This window comes from Phyllobates terribilis, unplaced genomic scaffold (assembly GCF_046119375.1).
Source record: "Phyllobates terribilis strain yellow unplaced genomic scaffold, ASM4611937v1 Scaffold_3__8_contigs__length_932513732, whole genome shotgun sequence".
NCBI lineage: Eukaryota > Metazoa > Chordata > Amphibia > Anura > Dendrobatidae > Phyllobates > Phyllobates terribilis.
In genome coordinates this window covers 264,706,523-264,721,227 of record NW_027362763.1, presented here as the reverse complement: position 1 = coordinate 264,721,227, position 14,705 = coordinate 264,706,523, and the positions used below count along the sequence as shown (strand labels likewise).

The following is a 14,705-nucleotide window of genomic DNA, read 5'->3' as shown; positions in this document are numbered from 1 at the left end:
AATAATTTATATTGTAGAAACTAGTATATACTACTTTGTTTTGTTTTACAATACAAGTCAATGGCAAATTGGATCCAACAGTAAAGTCATCCTGCAACTTCCTTTTCTAGGCCTGAGCCGCCACTTTTGATGGCAAAAATACTCCAGCATTTAGTGTGCATTGTTTATTTCAGTGGGGTTATCTATCATACATTGGATCCGGCAAAGGTTCATGGATTACTTTATATACAGGAGCAAAAATGCAGGTGTGAATAAAGTTTTGCATGGCTAAGGCCCTGTTAACATCTTGTTTGAGCTATCTGTCATACTTATCCACTGGGTGTATTTTTCCAATGTGTATCTTGCCCCAAAAGCTCCCATGCATGCCAGTCTATAAATAATGCATTTGCATGTGTCATTCGTTGACATACTAGAAGAGGTACACTGTGTTGGCTTTGCATAGAGAAGCAAGCCTAAGCTGTACCAATGACTGCTAAATGGAAACACCCCACATATATGTTTGGGATATATGCCGGGAGCTTTTCTGGAACATCACCAAACATAGGGATCTAATGTAATGTGAACTGGGACTAAAGTGTGATATAATGAGCTTTAATATGCAATAAATAATAGAGACGGTGACCAGCCAGTGTCTGTGTGTGTTTAGAGCTTCAGTGGGCAAGATATCAGGTTCTGAGGATTAATCTGGAAGGAGGAAAACAAAAGTATAATTAAATTACAGAGCTTTGATAGGCCTGTCTCAAGAGATGTGTTTTTAAAGCACAATTAAACCTTTGGATATTGTAAATTAATCTGATTGCTTGGGATAGTGCATTCCAGAGAACTGGTGCAGCTCGAGAAAAATCTTGGAGACTGGAGTGGGCGTTTAGATTATGGAGAATGGTAGACAAAGATCTCGGAGGAGACAAAGGGCAGTGCACCACTGTGGAAAACTTTGTTGTGGAATGCAGTGAGGTTGTTAGTTGTTGGATAGAGATATGAGCCTACAAAGAAACAAAACTGACTAATTCTCCTAATAGAATGAAGCACGTATGAACAGGTGCAGGTGCTATGACTGCTTTTTATTAGTGGCATCCTCCTTAGTAGGTTGAATACTCCTCCCATCTATCAAATGTCTCATGATTTTTCATGTACACAAAATGTGGTCCAAGTGACATAAGTGTTTTTGATCCATGTTTCAACAGTGTCTGGTTCTGTATTTCAGTTCTTACCCTTAATGTTTGACCAGTGATTTTCAAGTTTGAAAAAATGAGTTGCAAAGCTTCTCCTATCCATTATAAGGGTAATCATGGAGAGCACACTGACACATTCGCTAGAAATCACGGACTTATAAGCAGCTCCATAAATTTTAAATGGGGAATGCTCTGCATGTAAAAATCACAGATAATACACCTATGTAGTTTATGGTCGTCTGAAAGAGGCCTAAGGCTGTTTTTAATTAGCATTGGATCCTTTAAATTTTTAGGGTCTTGGTCTGTGAGAGGCATTTCTGATAAAATGATTCCATCAAAAAAAGGTATGCGTTGTTGTGGCTGGTGGGCTGATACAGATTTGTCAAGTTGCTGCCTTGTTGTGGCTGGTGGGCATATAAAAATTTGTCAAGTTGTTGCCTTATTGTGGCTGGTGAGCATTGCAAGAATATTGCAGCCCGGGAAGGTTGCACAGAACCAACCACAGTGATCTTTTGAGCGAACAGCTCTCTGCTGCCCCCTAACATCTGGACAATTACATTACACTTGGCAGACGATCAATGGAGAAGGCCGCAGGCTGTTTGAACAAGTAGGCCGGTTATCGGGAAACTAACAGTTAGCATACGGTATACACATGCCCGATTCCAACACATGGAATATGTATATGTACAGCACAGGCCAAAAGTTTGGACACACCTTCTCATTTAAAGATTTTTCTGTATTTTCATGACAATGAAAATTGTACATTCACACTGAAGGCATCAAAACTATGAATTAACACATGTGGAATTATATACTTAACAAAAAAGTGTGAAACAACTGAAAACATGTCTTATATTCTAGGTTCTTCAAAGTAGCCACCTTTTGCTTTGATGACTGCTTTGCACACTCTTGGCATTCTCTTGATGAACTTCAAGAGGTAGTCACCGGAAATGGTTTTCACTTCACAGGTGTGCCCTGTCAGGTTTAATAAGTGGGATTTCTTGCCTTATAAAAGGGGTTGGGACCATCAGTTGTGTTGTGCAGAAGTCTGGTGGATACACAGCTGATAGTCCTACTGAATAGACTGTTAGAATTTGTATTGTGGCAAGAAAAAAGCAGCTAAGTAAAGAAAAACGAGTGGCCATCATTACTTTAAGAAATGAAAGTCAGTCAGTCCAAAAAATTGGGCAAACTTTGAAAGTGTCCCCAAGTGCAGTTGCAAAAACCATTAAGCGCTACAAAGAAACTGGCTCACATGAGGACCGCCCCAGGAAAGGAAGACCAAGAGTCACCTCTGCTTCTGAGGATAAGTTTATCCGAGTCACCAGCCTCAGAAATCGCAGGTTAACAGCAGCTCAGATTAGAGACCAGGTCAATGCCACACAGAGTTCTAGCAGCAGACACATCTCTACAACAGCTGTTAAGAGGAGACTTTGTGCAGCATGCCTTCATGGTAAAATAGCTGCTAGGAAACCACTGCTAAGGACAGGCAACAAGCAGAAGAGACTTGTTTGGGCTAAAGAACACAAGGAATGGACATTAGATCAGTGGAAATCTGTGCTTTGGTCTGATGAGTCCTAATTTGAGATCTTTGGTTCCAACCACTGTGTCTTTGTGCGACGCAGAAAAGGTGAACGGATGGACTCTACATGCCTGGTTCCCACCGTGAAGCTTGGAGGAGGAGGTGTGATGGCGTGGGGGTGCTTTGCTGGTGATACTGTTGTGGATTTATTCAAAATTGAAGGCATACTGAACCAGCATGGCTACCACAGCATCTTGCAGTGGCATGCTGTTCCATCCGGTTTGCATTTAGTTGGACCAACATTTATTTTTCAACAGGACAATGACCCCAAACACACCTCCAGGCTGTGTAAGGGCTATTTGACCAAGAAGGAGAGTAATGGGGTGCTACGCCAGATGACCTGGCCTCCACAGTCACCAGACCTGAACCCAATCGAGATGGTTTGGGGTGAGCTGGACCGCAGAGTGAAGGCAAAAGGGCCAACAAGTGCTAAGCATCTATGGGAGCTCCTTCAAGATTGTTGGAAGACCATTTCCGGTGACTACCTCTTGAAGTTCATCAAGAGAATGCCAAGAGTGTGCAAAGCGGTCATCAAAGCAAAAGGTGGCTATTTTGAAGAACCTAGAATATAAGACATATTTTCAGTTGTTTCACACTTTTTTTGTTAAGTATATAATTCCACATGTGTTAATTCATAGTTTTGATGCCTTCAGTGTGAATGTACAATTTTCATAGTTATTAAAATACAGATAAATCTTTAAATGAGAAGGTGTGTCCAAACTTTTGGTCTGTACTGTATATACCTCTGATAAAGTCACTGCGAATTCCACGATAATTCCGGTACTACTCGCTGCCACCACCAGTCGATTTTACAGGCTGACTGGAGGCCTAGTAGGTAGCGTATGGCTTTGCGGCGCTGTTTACTGAACAAAAGAAACAGAACTATTACATTTTTTATTTAATCCAAAAGGGAGGCAGTGTTTATAAAAAATATACAAAGATTTTACAAAGGAAACAAAATAATGCAGCATATACAGTTATATAAAACAAAACAGATAAAACAAAAGAAACTTACTACACAAATCGCAGAGACGAGTCAGCTAATGGGTGGAAGCAATTCGGTTGAAAACGTCTGGTTAACGGGATCAAACTTACACTGCCATGTATCTTCCTCAGCATTGTACACAGATCATAATTTGCTTTGATCTTTTCTCACGGCCCACGTGATGACTTCACGTGGACCTGTTTGTGGGTTGTTCTCAGCCCTTCATGGTTTTATGAAATCCCTAACTTTTGCGATAACTCCTCTCCGGGTGATTGCAGAAGTTCGAGATTGCCGCCATATTTTCCATCGGGATTTTATCTTTACCCAGAGAACAAACATAACATGGCTGCTGTCAGCTATCTGTACACTATTCATTTAGGGCTTATGAGCTGGTGTCACAGTTATGAAAAAATATGAATATTCTTCCCCTATTAACCCTGAAGCCGAAAATGTATGTCCCATCACTATTGGATTAATTAGGATGGTTCACTTCTCTTTGACTCCAATCTATACATCGCAGTCTTACTCATTTCCCATATTTTAAACTGTGGAATTCACATAAAGACATCTCAGCTTCTAAGCTCTTGTCTCATACTGCAATTCTGTGTGACAGGAAAAGGGAGGATGGGGGAAGAATGTTTCTTTCTAGTGTGGCTGAAGAGCTGTTAATATTTTCTATGACAGTCATATACAAATTTGTCAACTTGTGTGCTATGTACCTTCATTTATTAGGTATTTTCTGTATAGCAGTAATGCAGTTTACTATATATATTGAATGCTTGCATAAAACTTAAGAAATCTGAGCCTTGCAGGTGCATTCAGCATAGTCAAGAGAGAAGAGTTTCGTGGGGAGAAGGCCAATTAGTAGTGGAACCCCCAGGTGGAACCCCCAGGTGCTTCACAAATTGATTCATAAAAATGAAAAAGTGAAAAAAAAACGCTTTTTTATTTTTACGGATTAATTTGTGAAGGACCTGGGGGTTCCAAGTGCTCACTATGCATCTAGATAGGTGCCTTGGGGGGTCTAGTTTCCAAAATGAGGTCACTTGTGGGGGAGCTCCAATGTTTGGGCACACAGGGGCTCTCCAAAGGCAACATGGTGTCTTCTTACAATTTGAGCCGACAATTTGTTAGCGGACACCATGTTGCGTTTGGAGAGCCCCTGTGTGCCCAAACATTGGAGCTCCCCCACAAGTGACCCCATTTTGGAAACTAGACCCCCCAAGGCACCTATCTAAATGCATAGTGAGCACTTGGAACCCCCAGGTGCTTCACAAATTAATCCGTAAAAATAAAAAAGTTTTTTTTTTCCACTTTTTCATTTTTATGAATCAATTTGTGAAGCACCTGGGGGTTCCAAGTGCTCACTATGCATCTAGATAGGTGCCTTGGGGGGTCTAGTTTCCAAAATGGGGTCACTTGTGGGGGAGCTCCAATGTTTGGGCACACAGGGGCTCTCCAAAGGCAACATGGTGTCTTCTTACAATTTGAGCCGACAATTTGTTAGCGGACACCATGTTGCGTTTGGAGAGCCCCTGTGTGCCCAAACATTGGAGCTCCCCCACAAGTGACCCCATTTTGGAAACTAGACCCCCCAAGGCACCTATCTAAATGCATAGTGAGCACTTGGAACCCCCAGGTGCTTCACAAATTAATCCGTAAAAATAAAAAAGTTTTTTTTTTCCACTTTTTCATTTTTATGAATCAATTTGTGAAGCACCTGGGGGTTCCAAGTGCTCACTATGCATCTAGATAGGTGCCTTGGGGGGTCTAGTTTCCAAAATGGGGTCACTTGTGGGGGAGCTCCAATGTTTGGGCACACAGGGGCTCTCCAAAGGCAACATGGTGTCTTCTTACAATTTGAGCCGACAATTTGTTAGCGGACACCATGTTTCGTTTGGAGAGCCCCTGTGTGCCCAAACTTTGGAGCTCCCCCACAAGTGACCCCATTTTGGAAACTAGACCCCCAAGGCACCTATCTAAATGCATAGTGAGCACTTGGAACCCCCAGGTGTTTCACAAATTAATCCGTAAAAATAAAAAAGTTTTTTTCCACTTTTTCATTTTTATGAATCAATTTGTGAAGCACCTGGGGGTTCCAAGTGCTCACTATGCATCTAGATAGGTGCCTTGGGGGGTCTAGTTTCCAAAATGGGGTCACTTGTGGGGGAGCTCCAATGTTTGGGCACACAGGGGCTCTCCAAAGGCAACATGGTGTCTTCTTACAATTTGAGCCGACAATTTGTTAGCGGACACCATGTTGTGTTTGGAGAGCCCCTGTGTGCCCAAACATTGGAGCTCCCCCACAAGTGACCCCATTTTGGAAACTAGACCCCCCATGGCACCTATCTAGATGCATAATGAGCACTTGGAACCCCCAAGTGCTTCACAAATTGATTCATAAAAATGAAAAAGTGGAAAAAAAAAACTTTTTATTTTTACGGATTAATTTGTGAAGCACCTGGGAGTTCCAAGTGCTCACTATGCATCTAGATAGGTGCCTTGGGGGGTCTAGTTTCCAAAATGGGGTCACTTGTGGGGGAGCTCCACTGTTTAGGCACATCAGGGGCTCTCCAAACGCGACATGGTGTCCGCTAACAAATTGAATGGAAAATCGGCTCAAATTGTTAGCGGACACCATGTTGCGTTTGGAGAGCCCCTAATGTGCCTAAACAGGGGAGCTCCCCCACAAGTGACCCCATTTTGTAAACTAGACCCCCCAAGGCACCTATCTAGATGCATAGTGAGCACTTGGAACCCCCTGGTGCTTCACAAATTGATTCATAAAAATGAAAAAGTGGAAAAAAAAAACTTTTTATTTTTACGGATTCATTTGTGAAGCACCTGGGGGTTCCAAGTGCTCACTATGCATCTAGATAGGTGCCTTGGGGGGTCTAGTTTCCAAAATGTGGTCACTTGTGGGGGAGCTCCACTGTTTAGGCACATCAGGGGCTCTCCAAACGCGACATGGTGTCCGCTAACAAATTGAATGGAAAATCGGCTCAAATTGTTTGCGGACACCATGTTGCGTTTGGAGAGCCCTTAATGTGCCTAAACAGTGGAGCTCCCCCACAAGTGACCCCATTTTGGAAACTAGACCCCCCAAGGCACCTATCTAGATGCATAGTGAGCACTTGGAACCCCCAGGTGCTTCACAAATTGATCTGTGAAAACAAAAAAGTACTTTTTTTTTAACAAAAATTTTCTTTTAGCCTAAATTTTTTAATTTTCACATGGGTAACAGGATAAAATGCATCCTAAAATCTGTTGGTCAATTTCTCCTGAGTACACTGATACCTCATATGTGGTCATAAACCACTGTTTGGGCGCATGGCAGGGCTCAGAAGAGAAGGAGCGCAATTTGACTTTTGGAGCTAATTTTCCATTCAAAAAGTAAAATGGCGCTCCTTCCCTTCTGAGCCCTGCCGTGTGCCCAAACAGTGGTTTATGACCACATATGAGGTATCCGTGTACTCAGGAGAAATTGACCAACAAATTTTAGGATGCATTTTATCCTGTTACCCATGTGAAAATTAAAAAATTTAGGCTAAAAGAAAATTTTTGTTAGAAAAATGAAAATGTTCATTTTTTTCTTCCATGTGGCTTTAGTTCCTGTGATGCACCTGAAGGGTTAATAATCTTCTTGAATGTAGTTTTGAGTAGCTTGAGGGGTGCAGTTTTTGGAATGGTGTCACTTTTGTGTGTTTTCTGTCATGTACACCCCTCAAAGGGACTTCAAATGTGATGTGGTCACTAAAAAAATGTTTTTTTAAATTTTGCTGGAAAAAAGATAAATTGCTGATGAACTTTGAACCCTTCAAACTTCCTACCAAAATTTTTTTTTTTCCAAAATTGTGCTGATGTAAAGTAGACATGTGGGAAATGTTATTTATTAACTATTTTGTGTCACATCACTCTCTGGTTTAGTAGAATAAAAATTAAAAATTTGAAAATTGCGAAATTTTCTGAATTTTTCCCATATTTTTGATTTTTTCACAAATAAACGCAAATATTATCGACCTAAATTTAATACTAACATGAAGCCCAATATGTCACGAAAAAACAGTCTCAGAATCGCTAGGATCCGTTGAAGTGTTCCAGAGTTTTTACTTCGTAAAGGGACACTGGTCAGAATTGACAAAAATGCCAAGGTCTTTAGGGCTGGGTCCTGAAGTAGTGGACAAACCCTTTAAGATCATGATTTTCATTTTTATGTGTTGAGTTGACTAGTAATCTGTTATGTTTACTAAAACTTCATGCATGTTTCTTAAAAAAATACAGGATTACCAACGTAATGACAACGATCAAGCAGTTGTAGAGATTTGTATCACGCGTATCACAACAGCGATAAGAGAGACGGATTCTATTGAGAAGCATGGGGAAGCTCTGGTGTCTCTGTGGGACTCATGTCTGGAGCATAATCTTAAATCGGCAACAAAAGATGAAGATACTCCTCATGCAAAGATTGCATCTGACATCATGAGCTGTATACTACAAGTAAGTAAAAATTTGGGACAAAAATCCCAAATGCAAATCTTTAACTTTTTGCTAAATCTAGGACTTCATTCAGACTTTTATAATAAAATCTTTTTATTTCTCTAATCAAAGCGTTAATGACCGCGGTTCAATAGATTTTAATGATTCTGTATGGAGAGAAAAAGTAGCTACTATTTTAAAAAAAAGATAAAAAAAATCCCAGCATGTTTCAATTACAAAAAAAAAATACTGGTGACTCTTCACACTTTTTCTATGGACATTGAAAAAATTGTCTGTTATTAAAAATGTACACAGTTATTCAAAATTTACAAGACCACATATAGTTTAATATGTTAATGCTATATGGAGGCATCTGGCTTAAATGGGTGATTTTCATATGACCCACGGAAAATAACTAGTGCATGGTGCAATTTTTTTTCATGCGCAGAATAAGTCTGTGAAAAAAAAATGCTCACCTGCATTGCCTCATTGAATAACATTGGTATGAGTTCTGTCCGTACTACTGTCCATTTTTTTCATGGAAAATTCAGTTGTGTGAACTTGACTTTATCTCGCAACTTTCATTTCTTAAATTGCAGTGTTTAAGGGGCCGTCCATCTGTAGGGAATTTTTTTTATTTAAATGCATGTATTTACGATTAAAAAAAATAATTTTTACAATTGTTTCATAATTGTTTTTTGCTTTTTATATCCCCTGTGTTGTATTGTCTGCTTCTGTCTTCAGAATGAGATAACCGAACAGTAGAGTTTGTTATTCCTTTATCTGACCTTTTCTGAGCACCTCTCAGTTTTTCAGCTGATTTATGACCACAGACTACATCCAATGTGAATATGCAGGGAAATAAAAAGCCTGTAAAACCCAAAAGATGTAAAGTTTTTAATGAAAGCCATTAGTAAAAATGATTTTAGCCCAAAATGCATGCATTTATGTACCGTAAAACAAAATATTCCCAAAAGTGGACAATTCCATAAATGACTTCTTCACTTTGCTTCGTCACTACAGGCAATAAGGTCATTTTTCTGTTGCACAATTTTGGTAAATGATAATTCCCATAAGAATTGTGCATCTACAATACACAGGTTAGAGAGATTAGAGAAATTAGAGTCACCGTAAAGCTAGATGATTCCATTATCTGAAGGGATAGTAAAGAACTTGTGCAAAAACACATTACTGATACATGGCCTCAGTCTGTGACTTTTGTTTGTGCTATACCTATAGTGACAAAGTCACTGGTAAAGTTCTGGAGGGGAGATATGTGTCACTGAGGTTGTTAGCTTCAGTGATATGAAACTAGGAAAATGCTCCAGCACATTAAGTGCTGAGAGGGGTTAATTGGTCATGTTTAGGGATAGGTTTAGTGAACAGTGTAGAGTGGATGGGAGGTTGTTCACCATATCTCCACCCCAGGGTGGAGTCCAGAGGATAAATACACAGCCTTCTGGCTAATTCAGTGTTGGGTGTGCTTGGAGATGCCTGCTCCAGAGTTGGATTTTGTGTTAAGGAAAGCTGAACCTTTATATGTTGGTTCCTGAGTGTTTTCCCATGAGGCCAGAAATACCATGTTTATTTTGCTACCTCTGCACTGGTTTATGCAGTACCTTTAATAAATCAGTGGAAGATTTAAAGAGACAGCATTTCTGTGTGCCTACCTCTATGTGCAGACGAGTGAGCCGATCTACTACACTATAGTTTTAGTTTTTGTGTGATTTGCTATGGTTTTATCAAAACTGCAGAAAAAGCTGCGCAGTTTTACAGCATGGAACTGCGGCAATACTGTTCTATGAGAATACGTTTACATGCACATGTAGGAGCATGCTCAACATCAGTCTAGTCTACAAATATAGGGCCCACTTCAGTATTGCATTTGATCCTTTTTTGTTATATTCTCTAGTGTTTTGTGCCTTTTTTTGTTTGCACCATATTCATCTTTTTATTTGCGCCTATTTTTCAGTCTGTTTTATATGAGTTAGATTTTTCTCATATGTTCTGTTTAGTAGGCAAAGTTTAGGGTTTCCTTATGTTTTTGGCCGATTCATCTTTTGTGACTTTTTGAAAAGTCACAAATGTACCTGTGACAGGGGGTGCAGGGGGTGCAGTGATGTTATGTATGGTAGATATTTTTACACAATTTTAATGCCATTTTGCAAAACATACGACATGTGTCAAAAAGGTTTAAAGACAAAATATAGAGGTAATTTTTGACCTTGCACAAAATTCATGAACCGAATGCGCCATTGTGAAGAATTTGGAATAAAACAGGCAATGAATACTAGAAGACAAAAAAAGATAAGTGACATAAAACCCCCCGAAAATGATACATCGAGGCCTTGGTATTCATTTAGGCCATGTATGATGGTATCATGCCCTACATAAAGCAATCCATGAGGCCCACAGGACTTTAGTCGCCCCCCTATATTGGTACATTTATATCACAGTAGTAGCTATTCCATTTCATAATAAAGGTTTTTTTTTGTGAATGTTGCAAACTAATTCCTGTTACTAATATTGCTAAATACTAATATCATGTTTCCTATGCTGACCTGTAACACTATATGTTTAATAAAACAATAATCCCACCAACAGAAAAATGTTCCATCATTGCTGCTTTTCGAGTTCCCTTGAGAGGGGTCTTGTGAAAAGAGTAGCAGGGTCAATGTTTGCTCTTAGCTATACTCTCTGCAAATGGTAGCATTAAAAATTTCACGCCTTACAGATGGAAAGAGCGATTATTGGGCTTGTTGATTTCTTAGGATGTAGTTTTATCTCTTTACTTTTAAAAGCGCACAGCTTAGGTAGAATACTAGTCAGGGTAATGAAGTAATATTTATTCTGTTATGCATACATGTTGTGCATTTTCCACACTTATTCTTTTAAGGGAAGTATAACAATAAGCCAAAAAACATGCTTTTTAGCCTGTGCTGGTTAAAATATTATTAGTCCATAGGTTTACAGACTTATACCATAACAAACTGAGCCTCTGTGCAACCTCACTGAGTCCAACAATGACTCTCTCTAGCTACTCCAGTCTTTTTTGATTGCCTACTGCACTCGAAACCGCTGCAGCCAATCAGTGTGTTTAGCAGCTTGTGTTGTCTACATCGGCAGAGCACTGAAGACATGATGCCACTGCTGATCATTCTGTTCAATTGCTGGGAAGCCCAACGATCCTGAGATTAAGGCTATGTGGAGCCACTTGTGAGTGGAGCAGGTGTTGAGCATGTGGCCTACGGCTCTGTTCACTGTCTACAGTACTGCCAGAAATAATTGTGCGCTGTATTTGGCTTTCTCCATCAGTCACAAAGACAACAATTAGAACTGCAGAGCCCTGTTCTCTGGAGGGGGAGGTCCGAGCGAATTATCAGCAAGTTATCTGTTTTATAGTTAGGTGATAATTTTAAAACTTGGTACCTGGTAACAGGTGTGTAAGATCATCTCCCATGGGACACCAATATCCTGATGAACTTGGTACATCCCAAGTACAAAACACAAGAAGCAACTTACTGGATCATAGTGCAGGAAGGTGTCTCTTTCTCCTTTGGTATCAGTGAGATATTTGTCTATTGCATTGGTTTCATTGCCATTTAACATAACTTTGCTGCCTGATATGATGATATATTATGATATACCGTACTTTGCAGTTTTTGACAACTTTCATATTATTAAATGTTTGCAATTTATATTGGCAGAACTACAACAGACCTTCAATTATGTCCCTTGCCGTCCCAGTGGCAATAAGATTCCTCCAGAGAGGGAACAAAGAACTTTGTAGAAACATGTCAAGTTACATTTCTCTTGTAGCTATCGCCAAAGCAGATCTACTGGTGGACCACGCAGAGACAATCATAAAAAGCATCCTTCAAGGTACACTATTATATCACTGATGTACTGCGGCTGCTCTAAAGAGTATTTTACTTATGCTAATACTAGAATATAATAATGGTGTATTTTTTTCCTAGTTCTTGACAAGGTAATGGGTAAACCTCAAGAGGAAGGATGCTTCCTATAGACAGTAGTCTACACTGTGAGCGGCAACGCTGTCATTTCCTCATCTGGTGACAAGCAGTATATACTTTTATTGTAAACCTAATTGTTCGTAGCGTGAATCTTACTAAGCCTCCGTTCATTGTACTAGTTATTTATGAGTACTTTGCATCCCTATGTTTATGACTGTTTATCATGCACTTGTTGGTTATACATATTGACCAATGAATAATTCATAATTCAGACAAATAGTAATGGAATACCCCTAAACTTTCCATATATTGCGGGGATCGGTGCTACTCTAGGAATCTTTACAGTCTTTAGTTGACAGAATAAGAACTAAGAGCAAAAAGAAAACATTTGTTAACTTTATAGTTTCAGGTAATAGGTCTGATCTTGCAGGTGTATCCGAGTATCATCCAGGCCAGTACCTGTCCCATCTGTTTCCACTTCGGTTGCTAGGAGGCGCCACACCTTTCTTGTGGGTGATGTAGGGCAGCAAAACGGCAGCCCCATTCCTGAATGTTTTTGTGCTGGTCATTCATGAAGCTTTGTGGTTAATTTCTGCTTTTTTTCTGAGAGCCTTGCACGAGGCTGTCATCTATTTAAACCCCTGAACCTCTGACTCTTTCTGTGAGTTAAAGCTTTCGCTAGCTCTTGTCTTGTGCTATCTCCTTCTGTGTTTCCTTGTAAAATTTCTGTTGTCTGACTGCAGCCAGTTCCCTGACCATTCTTTGGCTGCTGATTTTGAACCTCTGCTGCCCTCCGGATTCTGACCCAGCTACCTTGGCTTCTCTCTCCTCTGGTTCACTCCTTCCATGAAAGTTATCCAGTGGACCCGGTTGTAAGGCCACATTCACATGTTCAGTATTTGGTCAGTATTTTACATGCATATTTGTAAGTCAAAACCAGGAGTTAGTGAAAAATGCAGAAGTGGTGATGTATTTCTATTATACTTTTCCTCTGACTGTTCTACTCCTGGTTTTGGCTTACAAATGGAAATACTGACCAAATACTAAATATGTAAACGTGCCCTAAGACCAGATCTCTGCACAATGGTTGAAGGCTGGGGTTCCTCTGGAATCTGCCAGACAGATTGGCTAGCACTATGTCTGTCTGAGGTAGCCTTTTTGAGCATATGGCTTCTGACAAATGTTACAATCACCTAATATGAGTGGATGAATTTGTAGTCTTGTCTTGCAATCATTCACTCTTTTGTCCGTCCACTATGTCTTGCTATCTCACTGAATGTATTAACAACAAATATGGATCAGCATATAGTGGCTGTGCAAACACAAAACTATAATAACCTACAATTAGATTGCACAACAGCAGATAATAGCAAAAACAGAACAACTTTATTTGATAAAATTACACATACAGAATCAACAATACAGACTCCAACAGGTGGTATACAGAAGGTGGGGTACTAGGATAATAATGGAATTTCATCATGGGTACATATAAATATTGATACATAATTGGTCATATTATATAATGTTAAATGGAGTACCCATAGACATAAATTTTAATAATTACAAGGTAGGTAAGTAACTAAGGTTATTTCATATGGTAGCGAAAAATTATCCCTCATTAAAGCCCGCAATGGAAAAACGCGCGTCGGGAAACGTGGTGTGTGGTACCAGTACTCCGGTGGTAAGCATGTTTATCTAACTACATCGGTTCTTCCTCAATTATGTGGTGATAATTTGTCTTAACTTTGACTGTGGCTGTTCAAATCCTATGAATTTCTTATTTCCTATTTATTAATTCTTGCACTCTTGCACCTTTCATGCACAGTCACTTTACTATAATTTTTCACTACCATGTGAAATAACCTTAGTCCGTATTATACTATTCCACCATTTTGTGGACGATATGTATAGAGGTGCCTTTCCTAATATATATTTGGATTTTGTTATTTATTGCTTCTGAGCCTTTGACACCCCCCTTTTCAAAACGGATGAACATACATCATGTGTCTTATCTCTTACCTACCTTGTGATTATTAAAATTTATGTCTATGGGTACTCCATTTAATATTATATAATATGGCCAATTATGTATCAATATTTATATGTACCCATGATGAAATTCCATTATTATCCTAGTACCCCACCTTCTGTATACCACCTGTTGGATTCTGTATTGTTGATTCTGTATGTCTAATTTTATAAAATAAAGTTGTTCTATTTTTGCTACTCACTGAATGTATGTTAACAAAAATTAGGGCACAAATGGAAGGGAATACGATTACAGAATGAGACTACACAGAGTTTGTTTGTAGTCTGTTGCCATGGGGATACATAAGTCTGTATAGGAGGTGTAGACACCAAACTATTTTTTCTAGTCAAGACTGTTTGCAAGGATACTTTAGTCTTCATCATAAATGCATTGGGACAACATAAAAAGTTAGTTTTAAAGGTTGACATAGACTCTTACAGGTTAAAGTGGTGCCTCTTCACATTGAACACTCTGACTATAAAAT

The 14,705-nt window shown here is 39.4% G+C and overlaps 1 protein-coding gene across 4 annotated transcripts in view; it reads left to right on the top strand.

Moving 5' to 3' along the window:
• VEPH1 (ventricular zone expressed PH domain containing 1) overlaps positions 1 to 14,705 on the top strand; it is a 688,962-nt gene that overhangs the window by 33,581 nt on the left and 640,676 nt on the right. For all 4 annotated transcript variants that reach the window (XM_073674780.1, XM_073674781.1, XM_073674782.1 and 1 more), the window contains exons 3-4: positions 8,021 to 8,236; positions 11,923 to 12,097. In XM_073674780.1, coding sequence (XP_073530881.1) covers positions 8,021 to 8,236; positions 11,923 to 12,097 — 391 coding nt within the window. The remainder of the gene's footprint in view (positions 1 to 8,020; positions 8,237 to 11,922; positions 12,098 to 14,705) is intronic.